Source organism: Onychomys torridus, chromosome 15 (assembly GCF_903995425.1).
Source record: "Onychomys torridus chromosome 15, mOncTor1.1, whole genome shotgun sequence".
NCBI lineage: Eukaryota > Metazoa > Chordata > Mammalia > Rodentia > Cricetidae > Onychomys > Onychomys torridus.
Window position 1 is genome coordinate 16,751,945 of NC_050457.1, and position 24,924 is coordinate 16,776,868.

Consider the following 24,924-nt stretch of genomic DNA (forward strand, 5'->3'; position numbering starts at 1 on the left):
AGGCCTTGCGTTCGATCCTCAGCTCAAAAAATAAATAAATAAATAAAAATAAAAAAATTTTAAAAAAAAGAATAGGATTTATATATAATTTAAGCTCAGTAACAAAGAATACCTAATACTTTCCTATCTAAAAAAAAATTTAAATGATCTCTGTACTACATTTACAAATATGTAATTAAGTATTACAACTTGCTTATATGGCCTCCAACTCTTATTTCTAAAATGTAGTATAGAGTAGGATGATATATTTAAATCCTCCTTTTGTATGCTTCATTCCTAACCTGAAAATTGTAATGAAATAAAATTTTGCAATATGAACATGTGCAGAGTATGAATGAGACTGTAAAGAGAAACATTTAATTTACTACTTACCAAATCACCCTTATGCGTAATGATATATACACACAGTCACATATACTTTCCCCAGAGACACTCAGACATTTATCATTTTACAAGACCCTCCATGTAAAATCAAGTCCAGACTCTTCAATTCTAAATGTCTTTATATTTTTATAACACTTGTAATGCTTTCTAGTAAGTCTCATAATTCAGAAGTAAAATAGTGACTCTCTTACCAGGAATTTGTTTACTTAAAATTCCTTCCATTAAATTCTTTTTGTTGTTGTTGTTGTTGTTTGTTTGTTTGTTTTTTTCCCCGAGACAGTGTTTCTCTGTAGCTTTGGAGACTGTCCTGGAACTCGCTTTGTAGTCCAGGCTGGCCTCGAACTCGCAGAGATCCACCTGCCTCTGCCTCCTGAGTGCTGGGATTACAGGATTCTCAGAGAATTTTATCACATTCTATAATCATTACTTGGAATGACAGGGGAGAAAAAAACCAACCACCAGTATTTAAAGTCATTCAACGAACAAAAGAACTTTAAAGTTAAGGAATTGAGAAGGTTTGGAAGCAAATATATTATTGTGGTTGGAGTGAGAATGGTCTCCAAGACCTGTATGTCTGACTAGGTCCCCACTTGCTGGAACTGTTTGGAAGGATTTGGAAATTCGCTCTTGTTGGAGGAAGTGGGTCACAGGGGTGGGCTTTGTGCGCTCCTGCTGCCATGCCTGTGTTCCACTATCATGGACTCTAACCCTCTGAAACCATACGCCCAGTTAGCTGCTTTCTTTTCTAAGTTACCTTGGCTACAGTCTTTTGTCATAGCAACAGAAAAGTAAGACACAGGTTGGTACCAGGGAGTGGGCTACTGATGTGACAGACCTGACCATACTTTTTGAGGAATGTGGACTTGGGACTTAGATCCAGGAAAGTGGTTTAATGCTCTAAGTAGATTTTAATGGACCATCCTAACAGGATCTCAGGACAGTAGTGCTGGCAGCTATGCTGACTGTGAAGGCCCAGGAGGATTTAGAGCTGAACAGTATTAGCAACTAGGCTACGACCACTGTGATATTTTGGCAAAGAATGTAGCTGCTGTTTCTTATCATATGGATTTCTCTTGAGGCTAAACAGAAAAGTAACAGACTTAATTCCTTTGGCAGAGATTTCAAAACAGCCTAATTGATTCTGTGATATGGTTATCAACTATCCCTCTCACACAGTTCTATAATGAAAAAGAACATTTGGAGCAAAAAGAAATACAAAATATACAGCTGGAGGGGAAAATGAGCACATGTTGGAGCTAAGGCTATGCTGAACGAGATGAAAAGACCAAAGAGAAGCTTGATATGGAATGGAATCAAGGGAAGCATGTCCTCAGGGCAAGACCCCAACCAGCTAAGCATACAACTGATAAAAGGAAAGACTTCAGAAATTTTCTGCTCCTAAAAAGTAACAAAGGAGAACTGCAAATGTGATTCAAGGGAGCCTGGCTCCATCCCAAGCAGGCAGTCAAACTTGGCAGTGTTGTCCACTTGGTTCTAGCTTTAGAATCAGGAAGGATGTATGAGTAAAGAGCAGTTAAGTTGAGCTGCTCAGCCCAAGCCTGTCCCAAGGGAGTCTCTGCATGGAAACCTGGAGAGGCCACTCACAAAGCTATCAAAGGGAAGACAGGAGTGCAGTGGAGACCCCAAGATGTTGGAAATACCAGAATCAAGAGACATCGCCAAGAAGAGATGCACATAAGGAATACAAGCCCAAGAGAGAGATGTATGTGTCAGGCAGCAAAGAAAGAAGGACAGAAGCATCTAATCCCTTTGACAGCAGACACAGCAACAGCATTTGGAGTTGCCCTGCTGGGTTTCAGTCTTGCTTTGCTCCAGTGTTTCCTCACTGTGCCCCGTCCCTCCCTTTTGGAATGGTCATGTATGTTCTGTGTCACTGTATGTTGGAAGTATGTGATTTGCTTTCTGGAAATGCAGAACAATTTAAAAATGGATGTTGGGGAGTTCTGCTCCAGGAACATGCTAGCTGATCATAAATATTCTTATTTCTACCCAACTGATAATTTTACCTCAGTAACTCTTACTCTTAGATTGTCTTTGGAATCTATTCTCAGTATTTTTCCTCTTACACTTTGATCAATCATTTACTGAAACAACTGTTACTGACTACTAACATATATCATAAGAAATGCTATGGTCTTTTTAATCTTTCAATATTCAGAACTACTGTTTCCTTCATGGCAAAAAATATGTATTAGAACACTTAGAAAGTTAAATAATAATCATTTATCCAACAACTTATGTTACAGATAAGAATATGAAGGCCAAAGAGATGAAATAATATCATCAGTATCATGAAAACTGGTCATCTGTGCCAAAGGCTGAACCATTTCTGTCTCTTGCAGACCATTTTCCCTCTCAATAAAGTGATAACAACAAGGAAAACAGTTATCTACCTCAACAGTAATTTGGGGGTGGTGGGCAGTAGTGGACTAGCTTAAGTTGGCCAATAGAGTTACACAGCATATAACTGTTTTTACCCACAAATAGCTGATAAGTGTCATTAAACACAAACCACTTCAGTAAGAAACCAAAACTTAAAATAATTTCATTATTTTGATAAAATATTAATTCTTGATGAATTTTCAATTTGTTTTACAAATCACCCTGAAGTTCCTGTGCTTAAAGTACATTTTCTAATAAAGCAGTCAACCAATTAAAATCTTAATGTGACCAGTAAGGACAGGACCAGGGCATGCATCAGAGATACATTTACATGTATCAGAGAAATAGACATGAAATATATCAGAGATGCATGTGAGACAGTAAATATAACTTTTGAATTACTACCAAAATTAAAATGATTCAACTCTGGAGGATATTATAATTTCTGTATTATTCTTTATAGAATACATAAGAAATCCTTTGAATTCTTAATAAAAATGAACTGTGATACAAAAGATGATAGATAGCAGTCCCAAAAAGCTTATCTAAGAGCTGATACAACTGGAAACTGGGAAAATCATTGGTGACAATGATATATAGAATAGATTAAAATGACACAAATCACATTCCACATCACTTTAAAGGAGCAAACCAATCATCAAATCAACATACACCCAGCACAGATCAACATGAAACACAATTTATGATTAGCTTAAGATACTCGCTTTAACAAGGGAGAGAACAGTATCAAGTCTTTCTGACGACTCATCTAGAAAATGTTTGATGTACTTAAACAATTTTAAGTCTTTCTATAACTTGAAAAAAATTCTTTAGAATTCTATGTACAAATGAAGAGGACTATCTTGCTTAATATAGAAAACACCTAGTATTATTGTATAATAAATATTAGATAAAAGTTCTAATTTTCTACTAAAAATTGGCAAAATTTTGATTCATACCTTCTCAGTATTTGCACATATGAATATATAAACAAATGTAGTTATTCTTTAAACAAAATTATTGATATTATATTGTATAAGACAATATTCAAGAGTATATATGTATCTTTAAAAAATATTTAAAACCTGCTGGTGACCATATAGTTTTCATATTATATATACCATACTTAATTTAACCATTCCATTCTTGAAAGCTCAGATTCCTTCTTTTATTATTTCAATATAAACACTATAAAAATATTTTTATATATAAATCTGTTGATCACTGTCTTAGGATAAATCTCTGGGAAAAAACTAGAGTCAAAATATATGAACTCTGTTATGTCTTTCAGAATCTACATGCAGAAAGCATCAAACGACACATTAAAACTTTTTCTAAATCACTACTCTGGCCTTGTTGGTTAAGACCACATGATAGTATCCCAGGCGGTGGTAGTGCACACCTTTAATCCCAGCACTGGGAGGCAGAAGCAGGTGATCTCTGTGAGTTTGAGGCCAGCCTGGTCTACAGAAAGAGAGAGAGATCCAGGATAGGCATCAAAGCTACACAGAAAAACCCTGTCTCGAAAAAAAACCAAAAAAACCAAAAAGACCACATGATAGTGACAGTGATCTACCAGTACCTCCCCTCACACAGGCAACTTACAGCACAGGGGTAAAAGGTAGCATTCTGTTAGTAACCCACCAGCCATAACAGTCATTAATAATGCTTATGGTGCTATCCATTTGTTTTTATTTTTCAGACAGCATCTGGCTGAAAGCCCAGACTCACAACCTTCTTATCTAAACCACCAAAGTGCTAGAATTACAGGAATACCACCACACATAGTTAATGAAGTTATTTATAGTTAAGTGTGCTACTCAGCAATTAAATATCTCAGACTCTTAGTTGGGATAATTATAAATCTTCAGTTTTCTCTTTAACTTCTCTTAGCATCTAGCTGAGTCAAATATATAGAATAAGTTATTTATTGGGCTGTATATATAAAACATTAAATACAAAAGTAAAGGTTCCATCCAGAGCTCATCAGTCTGCACTATATTTCTGGGGAAACTTCACTACTGTAAGTTCTCACAGCCACATTATGAAAGGGCAGAAATTACAAGCGGTCACATTATAATTTGCCACTAAGCATAGAACAAATGTATGGCTTTATCAAAATGACCTCATAAACAATAATTGTTTGAATTGAACTGAATTAAAATCTGGAGACCAATTTGGAATTTGAGAGCTGGTCTGGAGGTTCATCGGGGGACCAGAGCTTTTTGTATATCCTGGATCCAAGAATGGTCCTCCCCTTTCCAAGAAAGTCATCTTCTCAGACTGTGCAGTTCTAAATGGGTACACATGAAGGAGCATGGGAAGAGAGAGTAGCCAGCCACACTATCCAAAGGAACCAGCAACAAACAGGGTGACAGATGTCTCAGCTAGGCTACCCTCATGTCCTAGAGGCCAAGCTGACAGAATAACCCAGCAAACAAAACCTAATTGAGGAGAAGGGGCCAAAGGGGATTGATTATAAACTTCTTGCCCAACAAGAATATCATTTAATTTCTATCCTGTAGGCCACTCAAGGCCCCACCCCTGAGGACTTTCAACCACCAGGCTCTGCCCTACAGAGTAAAAGCCCAAGATCAGGCCACAAAATCCCACCAATCCCAGACCACCCCCAAAAAACCCTATATAAAATCTACCCCTTGCTCCCCAAGCAGAGGCAGCCACTCTCCCGTGTTTTCCCAATAAATCTCTTGTGTGAGGTTTGCTGTGCAGTGTGACTTTGTGGTGTTTCTTAGCTCTCAACTGCCAGGATACCTTTCCCTTCAGTGCTAGCGACATATCGGGGTTACCTTTCCCCCTCAGAGCTATAACACATGTCTCAAATAAAAAAACCAGTCTTTCTGAGCACTCATCTGTTGCAAGACAATAGATCAACAATACAGTGGTGAAAGTTCTTTAAATATGAAAGTGCATAAGAAAACTATCAAAAGATAAAAGCACATTAAAACTTCTTCATAATGTTTTTCAGAGAATAAAACTTCTACAATATTAGTTCAAGGCAACAGAACAGGATAAAAAGTTGTACAGGGCAAAAAAAAGGGTTGGGGATTTAGCTCAGTGGTAGAGCACTAGGCCCTGGGTTCGATCCTCAGCTCAAAAAAAAAAAAAAGAAAAGAAAAAGTTGTACAGGCCTTAGAAAGAGAACTTTTTAAAACAACACAAACTGGAGATGAGCAAACAAGAGACCACAGTGAGGTTTATCTGAATTTCGGTTTTAGAACGTGAACAACTCCCATAATACTTACTTTGTAAGTAGTGCAAAACCATCAGTACAAGACTGTAGCTGCTTAAAGTGCCACGACTGGCATCGTTTATGTCATGGTGGCTTGCCCACTTCTTAACCACCAGCACTAACGGACGAACTCGATTCTCAACTGCAACAAAATGAACACTTAGAAGACATCACAGTTTCTTTGAAAATGTGTAATTTCCTGATTCTATGCCAGTCAGAGGCACTGCTTCTCTCCATACTAAAGGTAGAGCTCACTCTCAATGTGTTACTCCTAAGCTTACCTTAGTTACTTTTAAACCGTCATTCACTTAAAAACACTGAATCATCTATAACTACAGTAGCATATGATTTTACTATAGTAACATATTATCCAAAAAAAACTAAGGCACCGTATAACTCAACACAAGCAATGGGGTGTTGCTATTTACTGTAAACACAGTTCAAAGGCCATAGAGAATTCAGGAAAAACAGAAGCTGATGGTTATTTAGAAACAAACACAAACTTACGGTAGGCATAAGTTCTGAGAAGGAATGTGTTTCTAATTCCAACGGTATTGTTTACATTTAAGTCAAACTCCACACAACTATTTGAAAGAACAAAGGAAAACACATTTTAGCACAAGTACAAAAATCCACTCTTTCTATTAACTAAAGTGATTCCAATCCATCCACTGATGCAACATGGACTGAAAGCCACAGACTGTGTTTTTAAAATGAGTCACTAAAGAAGGAAGAATATATATACAGTATACCACTTAAAGTTATTTGGTGTGTTTTAAAAATATAAACTAAGATTACAATTTGAAAGATCCATAATATACTGATGTTTCTAATTACTCCAAATGAAGTTTTAAACATTGTAATGTTTTCTAAATAAGTCACATGACCAAAGTATAGAAGATATAGACCATCCCACTAAGATATATCTTCTCAAAGCACAGGTTTACCTACTTTAAAACAATACAAACAAAATGCAAGTTAAAAAAACAAAAGTTGTATCTATTTATCACATTCCCTCTAAAATGGCTGGAAAATTCTATATCAAAGGCAGGTGCTGATGATCTGGGAAATGATGTAGTATTGAAAACATCACCAATGGAATGCGTCTTTGAAGCAAAGATACCCAGCTCACTACTTAGAAAAATACGGCAATTATTGTTAGAACCTACAAACAAGGAAGAATTACTTTATAAAATTAGTTCCACTCATATTCTACTGGGTCTAATTTCTTTGAGTACTACAGTTTTCTATGAAAAGACTCCCAAAGGGGTAACAAGATGACTCAGCAAGTAAAGGTGCTTACTGACAAGAGTGACAGCCTAAGTTCAATCCTCTAAGACCCAAAGATGGAAGAACACTAAGAAATGACCTCTGCATATACACCACAGTGTGCTGCTATACATGCATGTGTGGACACACATATACTAAATAAATGTCCCCCCCAAAAATTACTGTAGTGGTACTTGCTCCACCCACGACCTTGGGCTGTATGGCCTGAAGGAGGCAGTGCTTCCTGCTGTTGTATGTGACCTCTTAAAAGGAAAGGGAGAGCTCAAGGGCCCCTTCTCCCTGCTGCCTGCTTCCTGGTCTGACTGAACCCCCAGGTGGATTCACTCCCAGTCAGAACAGAGGACGACTTCAACTGTTTGCCCGGTTCTGTATTCAAGAGTGTATTTCCTCAATTTATATCTTAATATATCCCTATTATCCATTAAATAGACTCACGTGGATTGATATTAACAAGTGGCAGATTAAAAAAAAAAGAGAGATGGTTGGGGATTTAGTTCAGTGGTAGAGCGCTTGCCTAGCAAGGACAAGGCCCTGGGTTCTGTCCTCAGCTCCAAAAAAAGAGAGAGAGAGAGAGAGAGAGAGAGAGAGAGAGAGAGAGGTGGCTCAGTAGTTAAGACTGATATTACAGAAAAACCAAGTTCAATTCCCAAGCTGTCTGGTGTCTGATCAAGCCAGGATTTTAGAAAAGGACCCACATGACCTCTCTCCCTTCCCTTTTAAGAGGTCACATACAACATCAAGAAGCACTGCCTCCTTCGGGCCCTACAGCCCAAAGTCATGGGCAGAGCAAATACAACTACACATACATTATCAAAAATAAATGCCAGGCTTACGATGATAATGCATACCTCTAACCCAGCACTTGGGAAGCCAAGGCAGAATTGGGAATCTGAGGTCAATCTAAGCCATGTGAGAGATCTTATCTCAAAAAAGTTAAAAATTTCAAAAAAGTCCATCAATTAATCAATTCCTTTCTTTATGTTATTACAAAATCTGAACTTTTTCTTATGTTTTTCCTTTTTGAGGAGCCAAAATGGAATTTTATGAGCATCCCTTCATTTCTATTCATAGTAAATGGATAGTGGTGCAAGTGCTACCAATAAGCAGCCAGCTTTGGGAAACGTATGCTGTTGTGGATATCGCTCTGTGTAAGTAAAGTTCTGATTGGCCAGTGGCCAGGCAGGAAGTATAGGTGGGACAAGAGAGAAGAGAATTGGGGAAGTGGAAGACTGGAGAAGGGAGAGACGCTGCGAGCCACCGCCATGACAAGATGTAAGGTACAGGTAAGCCACGAACCAAGTGGAAAAGTACAGATTAATAGAAATGGGTTAATTTAAGATAGAAGAACTAGACAAGAAGCCTGCCATGGCCATACAGTTTATAAGTAATATAAGTCTCTGTGTGCTTACTTGGTTGGGTCTGAGTGGCTGTGGGACTGGCGGGTGAGAGAGATTTGTCCTGACTGTGGGCCAGGCAGGAAAACTCTAACAACAAATGGCACCCAACGTGTTGGCAAGAGTTTCCACCTAAAACCTGACAAAAAAGATTCTAAAACGTAGCTAAAAACAGCTTCCTAGTTGTCTCTCTCAAGTTAGCCTTTAAGCACTCAGGAGGCAGAGGCAGGTGAATCTCTTTGAGTTTGAGGCCAGCCTGGTCTACAAAGCGAGTTCCAGGAAAGGCTCCAAAGCTACACAGAGAAACCTAGTCTTGAAAAACAAACAACAAAAACAACAAAATTTTAAAATATGAATTGAATACCCATTTATCATGTTTCCTCCACAGGACATATCACAGGTTTCTCACACTTATGAACTACTAGAAAATTAAGTTTAAGATCATTCTAAACAGTGAAAAAGTGCTAGCTAGACTATGACAATGGGCATTTGTCTGCATATGAGAAAAAGCTAAAACAAGAAGACAGAATGTCACCTTATCCAACCTTACTTGGGAACACAGGTATTAAACTAGCCCCAAATTTTGCCACACCTTGAACAATACAGAAAGACAGAAAATTTTAGAAAGAAAACAATTCTTAAATGTAAAATTTATAAATAAGAAAGCTCAGTTCTGTATAAGCACATGTGTATAACTTCAGTGTTACCACTATAAAGAGCTAGAAAAAGAAACCTGCTTTATCACAATCCTATATTTAGAAAACATTTATAAATCTTTTCAACCAATCAAATCTCAGTCTACACTTAACTTTTCTTACTTCTGCTTCTCCGCTCGTTTGTTTAGAGACAGACACTCACTGGTAGCCCACACTGTACTTGATCTCATCATCCTGCAGCCTCCAACTCCTAGTGCCATGACTACAACACTTGACTACTGTACCATTTGCATTCTTGTATTCAAATATCATATAAAAGCTCCTAACACAATGTTCTTAAGAAATCAGAACCCATGCCAGGCTGTGGTGGCGCACACCTTTAATCCCAGCACTGGAGGCAGTGAGTTCAAGGCCAGCCTGGTCTACAGAGAGAAATCCAGGACAGGCATCAAAATTACACAGAGAAACTCTGTCTCGAAAAACCAAAAAAAAGAAAGAAAAGAAATCAGAACCCAGGCTAGGAGAATATAAAGAAAAAAACTAAACTTTTTTAATTGAATAAGTGTTTTATCACTTTTGTCTGTATTATTCCCTGTACTCTTTATATCTTTCTCTAAGTGAAGTACAATTTGTTTAATAATAAAGTCAGAACAAACCCTTTGAATATAAATACACATTGAATTTTATCAAAGAAGATATGTTTTGGGGAAAGAATTCCTTGTTCTAAAGACATACTATCTCTTAAATTTTAAACAAGGTCCTCACTATTTTAAACAAGGCCTGGATCTCATTGTAAAGACCAGAGATTCTCAACCTGTAAGTCAAGCCCCCTTTGTGGTCACCTAAGACCATCTGCATATCAGATAATTACAATGTGATTCATAACAGTAGCGAAATTACAGTTATGAAGTAGCAACAAAAATAATGTTATGGTTGAGTGTCACCACAACATGAGGAACTGTATTAAAGGGCTGCAGCATTAGGAAGACTAAGAACCACTGATATAGATAGACCAAGCTGGGCTCAAACTCAGAGAAATCAACTTGCAAGTATGTGCATGCCATCATGGTGGGCTACAAGAAAATCATTTTAAAACCCGAATACTTTTATACTGGATAGCCCCAAATTCTCAAAACTGAAGCAGAGTAGAACAATTCAGTTAAGCATGAAGACTGCTCAGATTATTTAAAAAAAAATAATTTAAAAGACGGTGAGTATAGTGGCACCCAAGAACAATCCCAGCACTCAAGAAGTGGAAGCAAAAGAATCCAAAATTCAAAGCTGTCCTCAACTATATGACAAATTCACAGCCAGCCTGATTCAGGAGACTGTCTCAAAAAAATAAAAATAAAAATAGGAAAAAGAAAATTATTTCTAAAACCTTGAAGATAAACTGCTGAGCTATAACCTGATTTCTTGGCTATCCACATTAGATGACTATCCAAGGTTAATCTAAAGCACCTGTAAAAAGAGAGATTGGTAATTATTTACCTGACTTTATCCCTGAACTTCACAATTGGCACTTTTGCACGAATCAGCTGAGGTCTCTCAATGTAGCCAGCTGAAGGAGAAAAGATCATGTGAGTATCTACCAATGTTTCCCCACTCACAATATTCTAATGCAGTTTAAAAGTAGTATATTATTAAAACCAACTTAAGAACATGCTATCCTTGAAAAAGGACACAAAGAGTTCCAGGAAGCCAGGGCTACACAGTGAGACCCTATCTGGGGGGGGGGGGGGGGGGGGAGGCAGGGGAGAGGAGAGAGGAGACACATGCACACGCGCGCGCACACGGGGCCGGAGGTGGGGTGGGGATGCGAGAAAGGAAGGAAAAGAAGGAAAGACAGACAGACATCAAGTCCTTCTAAGGGTCAAGTCTATACTATTTCAAAGGCTTTAAAGGTTTTTGTTTTGAAATACAATTTTTGTATATAGTATACAGTAGAATCTATAAAGACATTCATTGGAACAGCTGAGTGAAAAAACAGTCGAAACAGTAGCCACTGAAATCTGTTGTCATGTGCAACTTGATAAGGCAAGAATACATTCAATTATGCACCATCTCAAAGAGGATACAATACATAAACACACATTTTTAATTTCATCAAAGGTATAAAAATGAAAGAAATACATGTAAATTGCAGAAAATTAGGAACTTATAGAATTAAAGCTGAAAATATAGCTCAGGGGTTAAGAGCACATAGTGCTCTTCCTGAGGACTGGAGTTCAGAGCCCAATACCCACATAGGGCTGCAACTCCTAACAGCCTGCAACTCCAGCTTCAGAGGATCCAACACCCTCTCCTGGTCTCGACAGCACCTGCACTGTGCACATACCCACAAATAGACACACAATTAAAAACAAAAGAGAAATTGTTGTTTTGTTTTTTTGTTTTTTTAATCTACAAACATTTATCACTGAAGCAATATTCTAAAGTTTTAACTATAGAAAAGGAAAATACCAGATTTTCTTTTTTAAAAGCTAAAAATTTTGTTGTTACCATTTTTGGTAGGGAGGGTCAAGTTTGATGTTCTCCTCCATGTATATATGCAAGTACACATGCATTTGTGAGTTCATGTGTGTGGAGTCCAGAGGTCAAAATCCAGTATCTTTTTCTTTCTCCAACTTATTTTTTTAGGTAAAATCTCAATGAATCTGATGCTCAATAATTGGACAGACTGGATGGTCAGAGCCAGGATCCCTGTCTCTGCCCCACCCCTGACCCTTAGTGCTGGGGTTATACACATAAGCTAACCACACCCAGAATTTTCACATGGGTGCTAGAGATCTGACTCAGGTCCTCATGTTTATACAGTAGACACTGTACCTATGAACTCACCCCTTTCCCCTAGACCCAAGCATGCTTGTTTAAAGGTTTCCTCTAAAATCTTTATCCCACATCAGGATAATCACCTGACTATGTAACAGAAAGGAGAGCAAAACAAAATAAAGGGACAGACAATTCCCAAGGGGGACTACTGCTACTCATCTCACACTCTTCGTTAAGGTTTAACTTTCTAAAATTTTAAGATAGAACTCTTATCTCAAGATTTGTAAGAGTATTGTGTTAACTTTCTGTACCTCAAGATTTGCAAGCATACTGGGTATGATTAAAAGCCTATAAAATCTGTAACAAAAAGGTTAACTTGAAACTTGGTAGTTAAAGATCTACAGACAGGTAATTTTGAAGTAAACCTGCGGCTTGTCCTCATCTTAGCTGCTGTCCCCACATAGGGATGGAGGCAACCACATGGCTGACAGCCATCTTTGCTAGGGTTGGAAAGGATAGATTTTGCCACATGACTTCACTCCCATCTTGATCAAAAGTGACCACATGGTATAAGGCAACCCAGGAAAAAACAACTCCTAGCTACGAAGCCCAAACTAGATGATTCCTCCATTATTTTCGATGGCGCTAACCCCTTCCGGTCTCAACCCAGTCACTTCTCTCCCTCTCCAACCTCTTCAATCTCCCTTTCTCCCTCCTTAGTGGCAGGTCATCTGAGTCAATTCTCCCTGGCACCTACCTATTTTTAGTCCACCAGCAGCCTCTAGTCTTCCTGCTCCTCCCTCCTGCTCCACTTTGGGACCCCTTCACCTCCTCCTACCTGGACTAAAATGGCCACAGTTCTCCCTTTGTAGGAGTTGCCTAGGTGGGTCACTTGTTCAGGGTACCTGTTTCTTCTCATTAGATTAACTCTCTCAAACAGAAAAGAGAACAAAGGGTCTTGCATTGCTAGCTCCCCCACCTTCATTAGAAATCCCAGTATACTACCCATCTACAACCTCACCTTCCATGATGTTCATACGACTCTCACTAACAATCTTCCTGAAGAGCGCAGGCAGAGGGAGTCCAGACCACCTGCCCCCCGGTCTGGCTCCGTAAGCCTGCCCTTAAAGTTCTACTTCCTCTCCAGTTTCCTTGACATGAGGGCCGAACTTTAGCATCTAGAGAGGGAGCCCCTGACTGCCCAGGCAGAAGTCTTAGCAATGGGTTTCAAAGTGTACCATGGGAGAGATGAAAAGTCTGAAAACAAAATACTTGATGCTAGCTAAGGCCTTTTGGCTAGTCATAGTAACTGCCCAGGCTCCCTTGCCTTTCAAAACCCGAGGACCTCTGGATCTATGCTTCGTAGTCCGTCCCTGCAAATTAGCCAGGCACATACCTCTACCTTATTAACCTATCTGTCCAGCCAGGGATATAGGGTCCCACCCTCTAAGGGCCAGCTGTCCACTCCTCAAGTTATTTATCGGGAATTAGCTATTACTCCAACTCACAAAGCCATTACCCTAGACAGGAAACAGCTAATCCAATCGCTTTTGGTCTCTACCACAAAGGACAAAATTCTATCCTTCCTAGGGATGGCTGACTTTTTACGCTCTTGGATCCTTCTTTCTCTCTTCTCTCCTGCCCTTTACATGAGGCAGCTGTAGGCCCCCCACACAAGTCCCTTCTTGTGCCCATTACTAAACCCTTTTATAAGCTTCAACAGGCCCTCCTCTAGGCCCAAGGCCTACATCTTCTGGACTTAACCCGCCCCTTCTCTCTCTATGTTACAGAAAAGGAGGGATATGTCCTCAGCGTCCTGGGTCACCAACTGGGGTCTTCCTCTGTGCCCACTGCACACTTACTTTGACAAGTTTTAGACCATGCTATCAAAGGATGGGCACCTGTCTACACACTCTGGCCACAGCGGAACTTACTTCTTACACATGAATCAAAGAAGTTAGCACTCAGGTCTCCAATTACTATCTTCTTGCCTCACCACGGTCCCACCTTCTAACTTCAAACACTAGCCCTTTCCCAAGTTCTCTCTAGCATTAGTAAAGGACATCACACTTATCTTTCAGCCATGCCCACCTCTTACAATTTCAAATCTTGATCGCAGAATACTCCCTCCCCATCTCACTCTTCAACTGATACCCTAAAGAGTCATTACCCAGTCCCTTGAGACCCAAGCAGCCAAGCTTCACCCTACAGAGTAAAAAGCCCAAGATCAGGCCATAAAAATCCAGCCCAAGATCAGGCCATAAAAATCCTGCCAACCCCAGGCCACCCTGGAAAGCTCTGCCCCCAAGAAACCCTATACAAAGCCTGCCTCCCATTCAGATCTCTGCCATTTCTCTCCCAAGCAGAGGCAGCTACCCTCCTGTGTCTTTCCCAATAAATCTCTGTGTGAGGTTTGTTGTGCAATGGACTTTGTGGTATCCTTGGCTCCCAACTGCCAGGATACCTTTCCCCTCAGAGCTGTAACACTTTCACCTAGTAGACCATGTCTATCATGTTCCTGGCTATTCAGATGCTTGCCTTACAGCTAGCTGTTCATTTCTCAAGGTCTATAACCTTTTGAGAGAAAGAAGGGAAGCTTATATACCTTCAAATCTCAAGATGCATTCCACAGAATATTTTCAAGTAAGTTCAATAATGATGTGTTAAATAATGCTTTTTAAGCAAAAGTTAAAAGTAGCAAAAACTTGAGAAGAGAGGCATGATATACACACCTGTCACCCCAGAACTCAGAAGGCTGAGGCAGGAGGATCTCAAGTTCAAGGCCAGCCTGGGCTATATGTATTTATATACCACAAGATCCTATTTTAAAAAGAAAAAGTTTAAAAGAATTTAATTAGAAGAAAAAAATCCACATTATATCTAGTCTCCCATCAGAAAAATTCAGTGACCAGCATCTTAAGTAATAGTTACGTCAGAAGGCATGCGAGACTTACAAAGCCGAGTACAGAAGTGTTTATGGACTAAGGTGAGTATATGGCGTGCTTCAGTCTTCTGATTTACCTGAAAAAAACACTGAAAAGTTAAAGTGTTTTTTCATTATGTTTTCTTAGCTTAGGGTTTGATCAAGTAACACAACAGCAAAACACAAAACATATTTCTCTTTCAAGTTATTTTTCAAAATAACTACAGAAAGTCAACTCTCAATATTATCTTTCAGATCTACATTTCAGAATCAACATTTTTTAAACTGAAAACAACCCTGTCATTTTCCTCTTTTGTACAAATGGTGTTTAAAAAAAAAAAAAAATCTATCTCAAAGCACAGAAAAATAGCAGATTCTTTCCTGGAATAAACCTGTTTCTCTTTTACAACAACCAGGAGAATAAAATTACACATTATAATTAAAAAGATTTTGTTTTGGTGTGGTTTGGTTTTCAGGGGGAGGTGGAGAGTTGAGACAGGGTTTCTCTGTCTTGGAACTCTTTTTGTAGGCCAGGCTGGCCTTGAATTCACAGAAATCCACCTGCCTCTTAAATGCTTGTTTGCATTTTTAAGGCTATAAATCATAGCATAAAATATTAAAATTATACTCAATTTAATCACAAAGTATCGTAGTTTAAAAGAGACCTCAACAACTACAAGAGGTTACACTGAGTAGGTTTACTGAATATCTATTATGATAATACTAAGAAATATTCAAAAGATCAGTTAACAGGAAATCCAAATAAATATAATTCTAAATAACACAATTTGGTTGTTAAATAAAAATAAAATCAGAAATAAAGTATCTTAGAAAAAACTGTTAAATATAATAAATCACATTAGTCTTACTTTAAATTTCATTGAAGTCTTATTTTCAAAAACAAACCAAACAAACTCAAAGTGGGGGCAGGGTTAAAAAGGGATCACTGAGAATTTAAATGGGAAGAAAACATTATCAAGAAGATAGGGGGCTGGAGAGATGGCTCAGAGGTTAAGAGCACTGACTGCTCTTCCAAAGGTCCTGAGTTCAATTCCCAGCAACCACCTGGTGGCTCACAACCATTTGTAATGGGATCGGAAGCTCTCTCTGGCATGCATGCAGACAGAGCACTCATACCTAAAAAAAAAAAAAATACATAGATGAATACAATTTTAGGAGTTGGGGATTTAGTTCACTGGTAGAGCGTTTGCCTAGCAAGCGCAAGGCCCTAGGTTCGGTCCTCAGCTGCGGGGGGAGGGAGAAGAAGATAATACTGCCATATGCTTTGCTTTACTGCATCCTGTACACTCAACCCACCCAGGGACATTTCATAATAAGAGGCAACACTTTCAAAGCCACACACTTCGAAGCTAGTTCACTTCAACAGCTCAGAACTAGGGCTGCTCTTAAGCACACCACGCTGGCGCCTTACGAGTGTGGGGCAGGGGAAGAGGTCCTTCTGGAGTAAACAGAAAATTCAAATAACTACTAAAATAACTCAAGTTCTAGTCCTTGACTGGCGTAACATGAGAAGTGGATTTGGAATAATGTCTCTTCACTTACTGGTTCTTCTTTAACGACTAAGCATAAATCGCCATCACTGCTCCGGGCACCAAATCCATTTAAAGATGATCCAACCAAAAACAGTCTGCTTTCTAGAGAAGCAGAAGAAAACAGTAAGAAAGCCTGCAGCTTGAAATAGGAACGTATAGACAGGCAAGGCATGCAAAGCAGGCACACGTACGTGGGAACAGCAGCTGGATCTCTCTCTGCAGCTGTGCTCTACAGAGCTCTTTCTTCTTCAAGTCACTTGCTTGCTGCTGACAAGTTTCAAACAACTCTAGTATCTGCTGACTCAACTTGAATACACCACAAAAGAAAACAAAATATTTGTTCAGAAATTTATAACTACTTTACTAAGCAGTGTAAATGAATACTGACAGCATTTAAAAATAAGTCCATATTATCTTAACACTTTTTGATTCAGAGCTATTGTTATTCAAGAAAAAAGAATGGCTTGAAAACTATACACAAATTAAAAAAAATATTTTAGTGACAGAAAAGTAGTCAGATAATTCATGAGTGTAACTGCAGCTCAGCAAACTGAACCCTTTTGTTTTTGTCTGCTTTTATGTGGACCATAAATAATTTTTATACTTTTAAGAGTCACAATCACAAGTAATAAGAATATGCAGCAGAAACCTTCTGTACGTGACATAGTCTAAAATATTTACTTCAGGTCTCTTCTCTAGTGGTCTTACTGATGAACGCCACATACAGCAGCTTTAGAAAGTCCCGTCTTCTTTTATATTCACACAAACCACCCTCCACTCCATTTTGTATAACTTTCTCTGAACCCTGACTTCTTCAGATGAGGCTGCCATCTGCAGATCTCCCTTGTTTAGGTACCTATATGGTTAACATTTCCCTCCACCCCAACTCTTGCTGCTACCACAGGATGCTGAGATTATCTGTAGTGAGCTACACTTATCACAATATATTCTTTCACTGTATTATTTCTCATTGGTGTTACTTTCATAGCTATGTGTTCAAGTGCTGACATTTTAAATTCCAATACACTACTTCAGCTTCAGTTTCCTCTTCAACTCACTGTCTTATCACCCCCACCTCTAATGTATCTGCTCTAGACCTGGTCAGGAGTCCCTTGAGATCTCCCTTTTCTTCCATCTCACCAGCACCCAAAGGGTCCTAATGCCCTTCCCTAGGCAGCCACTAATCCAGTATGCATCTCCCAAACCATTCTCCTTCATCACACCTTAGAAACTTTATACCTCAGGATCTAATGTCTGTGCTACAAAATCCTCACCAGAAGACAACGAAAACTCCACTTTCTCTCTAAAATTAAACCTAAAAGACAACATTGAAAAGCTTTTTGGGAAGTCAAGTCCTTCAACTGTTTGGTGTAAGGGTTAGCCTAGCTTAGTGTCCTTAGTATCACTCAGCCTTTACTCCCCTGCCTCTGCTTAAATACTGTTCCCATTTTTCACTATTTCATTCCAAAATGTTTTACTACCTTCTTCAAAAGCCCTAAACTTACTTTCTCTTGCAGATAATCTCATATTAAAATTTTTCTAAGAAAAGCCAAGCGTAGTGGTGCACATCTGCAAATCCCAGCAATCTAGAGGACGGAGGTAGGAGGATCAGGAGTTCAAGGCCATCCTTGGCTTCATAGGGAGTTCCAGGACAACCTAGGCTACATGAGATCCTGTCTCAAAAAAGAAAAAGAAGAGGGGGAAAAAAACTAAGAAAATTAAAAATACCAGATACAATTCCTCATTGTGCTAAAGCATATAAATTAACAGTCCTGAAGGAAATCTCACCTCTTTCCTTCTGTTAAGATAAAGTGTCCTCTTGCTATGGCCCTCTACCAATTTTTTTTTTTTTTTTATCCAAGCCTGCTGTGCACCTCAGGAGCACAAACACCTTCATCAGTTCTTCAATCTCTTTTGTATTTTCAGCCTCTCCTTAAGCCTCCCCACAGTCTATGTGTAACCAGACAAAAGTTTCATTCATCATTTAAGATGTTATTTTTTTAAATGATATTCAGAATATTTAAGAAGGCTCAAGAGTTGTTGACAACTTGACCATGAAACAGATGCAATTTTTTTAAAACATCTGTATATGCCTACTTCACAGAAAAAGAAACAGCAACTAGGAAAATAAACAGATCAAACCAAATTGCAGTGATGTATTGTGTCCCCAATATACTGTGCGCCCTAATAAGGTTTATCTGAGGATCAGAGGAAAAAGCCAACCACTATAATAAACATAGAGTTCAGGCAATGGTAGCATACACCTTTAATCCTATCACTCGGGAGGCAGAGATCTGTCTGGATCTCTGTGAGTTCAAGGCCACGCTGGGAACAGAGCCAGGCATGGTGGTACATACCTTTAATCCCAACACTAACCATAAAGGTCTGGAGGTTTGTATAGGCAGACAGGAAGTGACAGAGCTGGGCAGGAGGAGGAAGTGATGCAGCTGGGCAAAGAGAGGAAATGAGATGGCCGAATAGAAAGGCATATAGGCGTGGGTAGACAGGAAGTAGCTCTCTCTGGCTGAGGATCTCCGAGTGGTGAGAATGTGGCTGGCTTCTTTCTGCTTTTCTGATCTCTTGGTTTTAACCCCAATATCGGGCTCCGGGTTTTGTATTAATAAGACTGTTTAGCACTTCGTCTTACACCAAATAAAAACCAAACACTGGCAACAAATACAATGCAATTGACTCAGTAGTATTCATGAACCCCAGATCTGAGCAGTGAGGACGAAACACTAATTCCAGAATGGTACAGTGCCAAAGAAAGCAGTACGCACAAAGAGAACGAGCATTAGGACAGCCCTACTTCAGAGACCCAGAAAACAAATGGTCTCTAGCTACTACCTTTGGCTTCTTCCCCTCCAAACTGGTGGTTCCCTCTTGATGGACAATAGGATACAATCCTAGGGATACTTCACAAGCTATAATTTATAAGCAAATACAAGAAGGCCACTAAAAGTTCAGGGACCTCAAACATAAATGAAAATCCTTTTTAAAACAAAGAGAAACACCAACAAAAACTGTTGGGCCCGGAAATCTAAACAAGGCAAAGGAAAGGTCTAGAGTGACTCTGACAACTGAGAAATACTTGATAATGTTCGGAAACTATTTTGGTTACCATAATGGGGTAGAGTATGTAACTGCCATGGAAAGACCAGGGATACTACTAATCAACTTACAAGACACAGGTAACTGCCCCTGGAAATAGCTGGTCTAAAACTACCAATAATGTAAAAGTAAAAATTCCTGGTCTAGACAAAAGTAGAAAAGAAGTACAGCAGAAGAGGAGGCCTCAGGCCAGGAGGGCTGCCTGCTGAGCCGTCCCTATCTAAAAGGAGCACAGGAAAAGTAGCCATCTCACTCAAACACAAATAACAGAAAAAATAAAATAAAATACTAAAATCTCAAAAAGAATAAATTTCAAAAAGGAATAAAACAAAAACCAAACTAAAACTAAACAAAAAAGGCTTAGGAATACTACCTGACAGAGATGTGAAATAACTTCCACAAAGTTTTTGAAATTAGACTGACTAGAGAAATAGTGCTCAGATGAAGCACATTTCCATGGAGACATGAGGACATGTTAACAGATGTTACAAGGCCTTTTCTCACTTTAACTTGCTGAGAAGATAAAGAATAATTTAAATCACACATACTAACAAGAGAAATTTATTCTGAAAAAACTTACGACAGCGGGAAACTGCATGAAATTATTGACAAGTCTATTTTCCAAAAGCTCTGCAGGACATACAGGCTGAAATTCACAAAAATACTGATTTAAGAGACATCTAAGTATGTGAAGAGGTAAGCCTGGTATGTCCACGCCTGTAATCCCAGCACTTGGGAGGTGGAGGCAGGCTGGGATGAGTTTAAGGTCAGTATGTGTTGTTGGATCCTAACGGCTCCCTTGGGGGAGGGGTGAGAAGTAGGGTATCAACAGCACAGACATCTGGAGTCAGTTGAAAGAAAATAATGAGCTAGTTTATTCAATAACAGGGAAGGCCTTATATACCCTCCTCCCAGCACCCAGTCTGCATGGCCACCCCTCATTGGCCAGGCACGATCAGGAACTCTGACAGCAACTGTTGCTAGACCCTCAGACAGACTCTCCACACTATCAGGACCTCTGAGAGCAATCAGGAACTCTAACATCTATTGCTAGGCCTTAGGCAGACTCTAGGTTGGCTCATAAGGAAGTACATTATGTGTATGCCTTGACAACTGGTCTAAGCCAATTTTCCTCAACCCTTTGGGCCTGTCCTACTACAAGTATGGACTACAGAGCAAGACTCTATCTCAAAACAAAAAAATAGATATACCACGTTAACAGATCAGAAAATTATTAGTAAACAAACCAATTCTCCTGAAACAGGTATGTAGAGTCAAGATAATGAAAACAAGCAAACAAAAACAGAATCCTTCTTTCTAAAAATTAAGAAAATGGGTTTTATTTGGAAAAGTAAAAGACCAAGAATAGTCAGGAGGAGGAGGAGAAAAAAGAAGCTACATTAACAGAGATACAGTTGCATTGCCAAAACAAAAACAAACACCATCAGACATATGCACATATTCATGAGGAATGCTTAACAACTGGAAGCTGACCCAAACTAAAAACATTAAGATTGGTCATGTGATTGGTTCAGTATGGTCACATAATCTTGGAATGGTTAAATTAAAGCTGAGAGGTTTAATAACACGATTGTTTACATTTTATGTACACAGTTTGCTATTTGCCATAACAAGAAGATATAGGCACCCAAGTTTGTAATAAATTCAGTAAAAATGGTTAATGTAAACTTTAAAATGTCACATAAGGGTGAGATTTTATTTTACTCAGTTAGAAGAAGGATTGGCAAACTAGGGCCAAAAGGCCAAATACAGCCTCTAGTCTGTTATATATGAACAAATTAAATTATTTTCACATTTTATTAAGTGGAGCCAATAACTCAAATAGCTTGGACACCTAGAATATTTGTTATCTGGTCTTTTAGAGAAAACATTTGTTGTTGTGAAATATGCCTTTACACTGTGTAAAGGTATATCACTGTGATTGGTTTAATAAAAAACTAAATGGCCAATAGCCAGGCAGGATTTTTGGGGCAGAGAGAATGTTGGGAAGAAGGGCAGAGAGGCCAGACAGCCACAGAATGAGTCAGATACACAAAAATGGAATAGAGGTAAAAGCCATGTGGTAGAATGTAGATTAATAAAAATATGAGTTAATTTATATTACAAGAGCTAGTTAGGAACAAGACTAAGCTATCTGCCAAGCTTTCATAATTAATAATAGGTCTCCGTGTTGTGATTTGGGAGCTGGTTGGCAGGACAAAAAAGACTCGCAACAGTTTGTCAACTGAAGTAGAACAACATAATCCCAGATATCACAGTAGGCACTCAGTATCAGTTACATCACAAAATAAGGAAAGTGTAACAACACTTAAATGAAACCCACTGTAGTCACATGTGGGCCAAAATGTAATCCCAGCATTTGGGAAAATGAGGCTGGAGGACTGTGACTATGAGGCCAACCTGAGCCACAAAGCAAAACCCTATCTATCTTCTTCCTTTTATACTATCTCACATATCATTTCCACTACCATTTGTCACAACTTAATGTGGCAGTACCACTTATCCAGATACACTAACAACCTTTAAGATGATTGTCCACCTTCAAGGCCATCTCCTTCCAAACCAAACAACTCGGTTCTGCAAAAACCTATCCTCTTCCCCAAAATACAAGTCATTATGTTATTTCATCTATTCAAAAACTTCTAATGCCATTGGACTATGCATTCAAGGGTCTAAATCACTGCCTATTTAAAGGGTCTAAATCACATCAGATACTGTATTCACTATACATTCTATAGGGGGTAACATGTAATTGTTTAACACATTTCTGGCAGAAATAGACACTCAGTAAAATTGTTAGTTATTACCATCACAGATCACGTGATGGTACAGCCAGGTCTTATAATGTGGTCTCTATTCTAGATGTGAGCACAATAAATTCCTCCTCTTTGTATTTTTAGAGACAGGTGTCAAATCTTGGTTTTACCACTTCCTAAAGACAGACTTTGAGCAAATCATTTAACTTTCTGAATGTCAGTAAAATTTAGGATCATAGCTATATGCCACTAGGTTGTTGAAAGAATAAATGACATAACATGTTTAGAATGTCTAAAGAGCAAAGATATCAATGAACATCAGTTTTCTCAAAAAGAGAGCACTTGGGGTTGGGGATTTAGCTCAGTGGTAGAGCGCCTGCCTAGCAAGCGCAAGGCCCTGGGTTTGATCCTCAGCTCCACATTAAAAAAAAAAGAGAGAGAGAAAGCACTTAAGCCAGGCTCAGTAGCACACCTGTAATCTGGGCTTTCAGAAAGTGGAACCAAGAAGATCATGAGTTCAAAGTCAGCCTGAGCTACACAGTCAGCTCCTGTCTCCAGAAATAAAGTATTCACTTAAAGGAACAAACAGAAGCACTTTCCTTCTTTCTCTTACAATAAGGCGGAAATAAAGTATCATTCGAAAAAATTAGTTCAACTACAATATCTATCTTTACTTTTCTGGGGGAAATGCCTTAATTCCAAAGATAGTACATTTAGAAGAAATTTTTCTATATGACTAAGCAAACAAAGATATGGAATCACATCTTACCAGATGTTTATTACTGACTAATATTAATTACACATTATTAAATTTACAGATTCAACATATGCCTAAGCTATATGTAAAAGTAAGTTCTTTGGTTAGCTCTAGCAGTTAACTACAAACATAAGTACATACAAAAATCTATTTAAATATCTATGAGTAATCAACCCATTTTAAATGTCCTATTAGCATGCATACATTAAAAACCCATATACAGTAACTACTTATACATCCCATCAGAGAAGTCACATCACTGGCCTTACACCACAGGAGTCAAACTTAGAAAGCAAGAACAGAGGAATGAAGAAGAGCGAGCACCAAACAGCCCATGCTGTTTTCGTAATGTTCCTCTTCCTCACTGGTTTTGTCTAATTATTCCTACTTCATGGTAAGGAAAATATTGGCACAGAAGGAATAAAATCTTTTTAATAAATGATTCTGGGACAAATGAACCAATAGTAGGAGAATATAGCTGGAGCTTAATTAAAAATGGATCAAAGTCCTAAATGTAAGAACTAAAAGTAAAAATTCTTAGAATACATTCTAGCATGCTGGAGGTATAAGTGAGTTCAAGGACAGCTTGGTCTACATATTAAGTTTCAGGATAGCCAGAGCTACATAATGAGGCCTTGTCTCAAAATAAATAAATAGACAAATCTTATAACACATCTGCATCAATACTTAAGACACTGCATTGAGAGGTGTTCTTTGAGATTCAACACTAATAGCACGAGCAACCAAAGAAAAACTAATAAATTGGAATACATAAAAATGAAAAGATTTTGTGCTGTAGAGGGCATCAACAAGAAATCGAAAAATATAAATCACAGAAAAGGATAAAACATTTGTAATCATCTACCTATAAGAGCTAATACTCAGAATACACAAAAATAACTTACAATGCAGCAACCAGAAGACAAATAACGTACTACAATCTGGACAAAGAATCTGAATGGGCATCTCTCTAAGGAATACAAATGTCCAACAAGCAAATGACATTAGAGAATGGAAACGCAGAATGGCTCCACAGATAAGGATAAAGCTCAAGGGCAGTGCAGTGTTTGCCTAGCATGCTGAAAGCCCTGGCTTCTATCTCTAGTACTGCAAGGAATTAAAGAGAGAGAATCACAAGTAGATGTCACAAGTGTTGACAGGGATGTGGATAAAGTGGAATATCTGTATAAATAGAAAATCCACTTTCCACAACATTTGGCAGTTCCTAAAAGGTTAAACATAGTTTACCACATTACCCAACAATTTCACTCCTATGTATGCATCAAGAGAGTGAAAACATATCCATGCAAAATTTTGTACACAAGACATTTACAGCACCATTATTCATAACAGCCAGAGTTAGAAACCTAAAAGTCCATCAGACTGATATGGTATACACCTATACAACAAAATATTCTACTGAAAAGAAATGCAGTTCCAACACTCAGTGAGCTGAGGCAGCAGGAGAGTGTGTTCAAGGCCCACCAAAACTACATGTCTCAAAAACACAAACAAACATGGATAAACCCTAAAAACATTATGTCAGAAACGAGGCACAAATGGCCATAGATCAAAGGATTCTACTTACAGGAAGTGGGAAGGAAAATGAACACCACTGAGGTACAAACTTTCTTGGGAGTGTTGAACATGTTTT

The 24,924-nt window shown here is 38.6% G+C and overlaps 1 protein-coding gene across 2 annotated transcripts in view; it reads right to left on the reverse strand.

Annotated features, from left to right (window-relative positions):
* Nucleotides 1-24,924, reverse strand: part of Tent2 (terminal nucleotidyltransferase 2) — a 54,869-nt gene that overhangs the window by 16,100 nt on the left and 13,845 nt on the right. The window contains exons 5-10 of one of the 2 annotated variants that reach the window (XM_036206886.1): nt 16,817-16,931; nt 16,636-16,727; nt 15,104-15,170; nt 10,869-10,938; nt 6,545-6,621; nt 6,051-6,179 (exon numbers count right to left, since the gene is read on the reverse strand). In XM_036206886.1, coding sequence (XP_036062779.1) covers nt 6,051-6,179; nt 6,545-6,621; nt 10,869-10,938; nt 15,104-15,170; nt 16,636-16,727; nt 16,817-16,931 — 550 coding nt within the window. Of the gene's footprint in view, nt 1-6,050; nt 6,180-6,544; nt 6,622-10,868; nt 10,939-15,103; nt 15,183-16,635; nt 16,728-16,816; nt 16,932-24,924 lie in introns of both variants that reach the window. The other variant, XM_036206885.1, reaches the window with a different exon arrangement.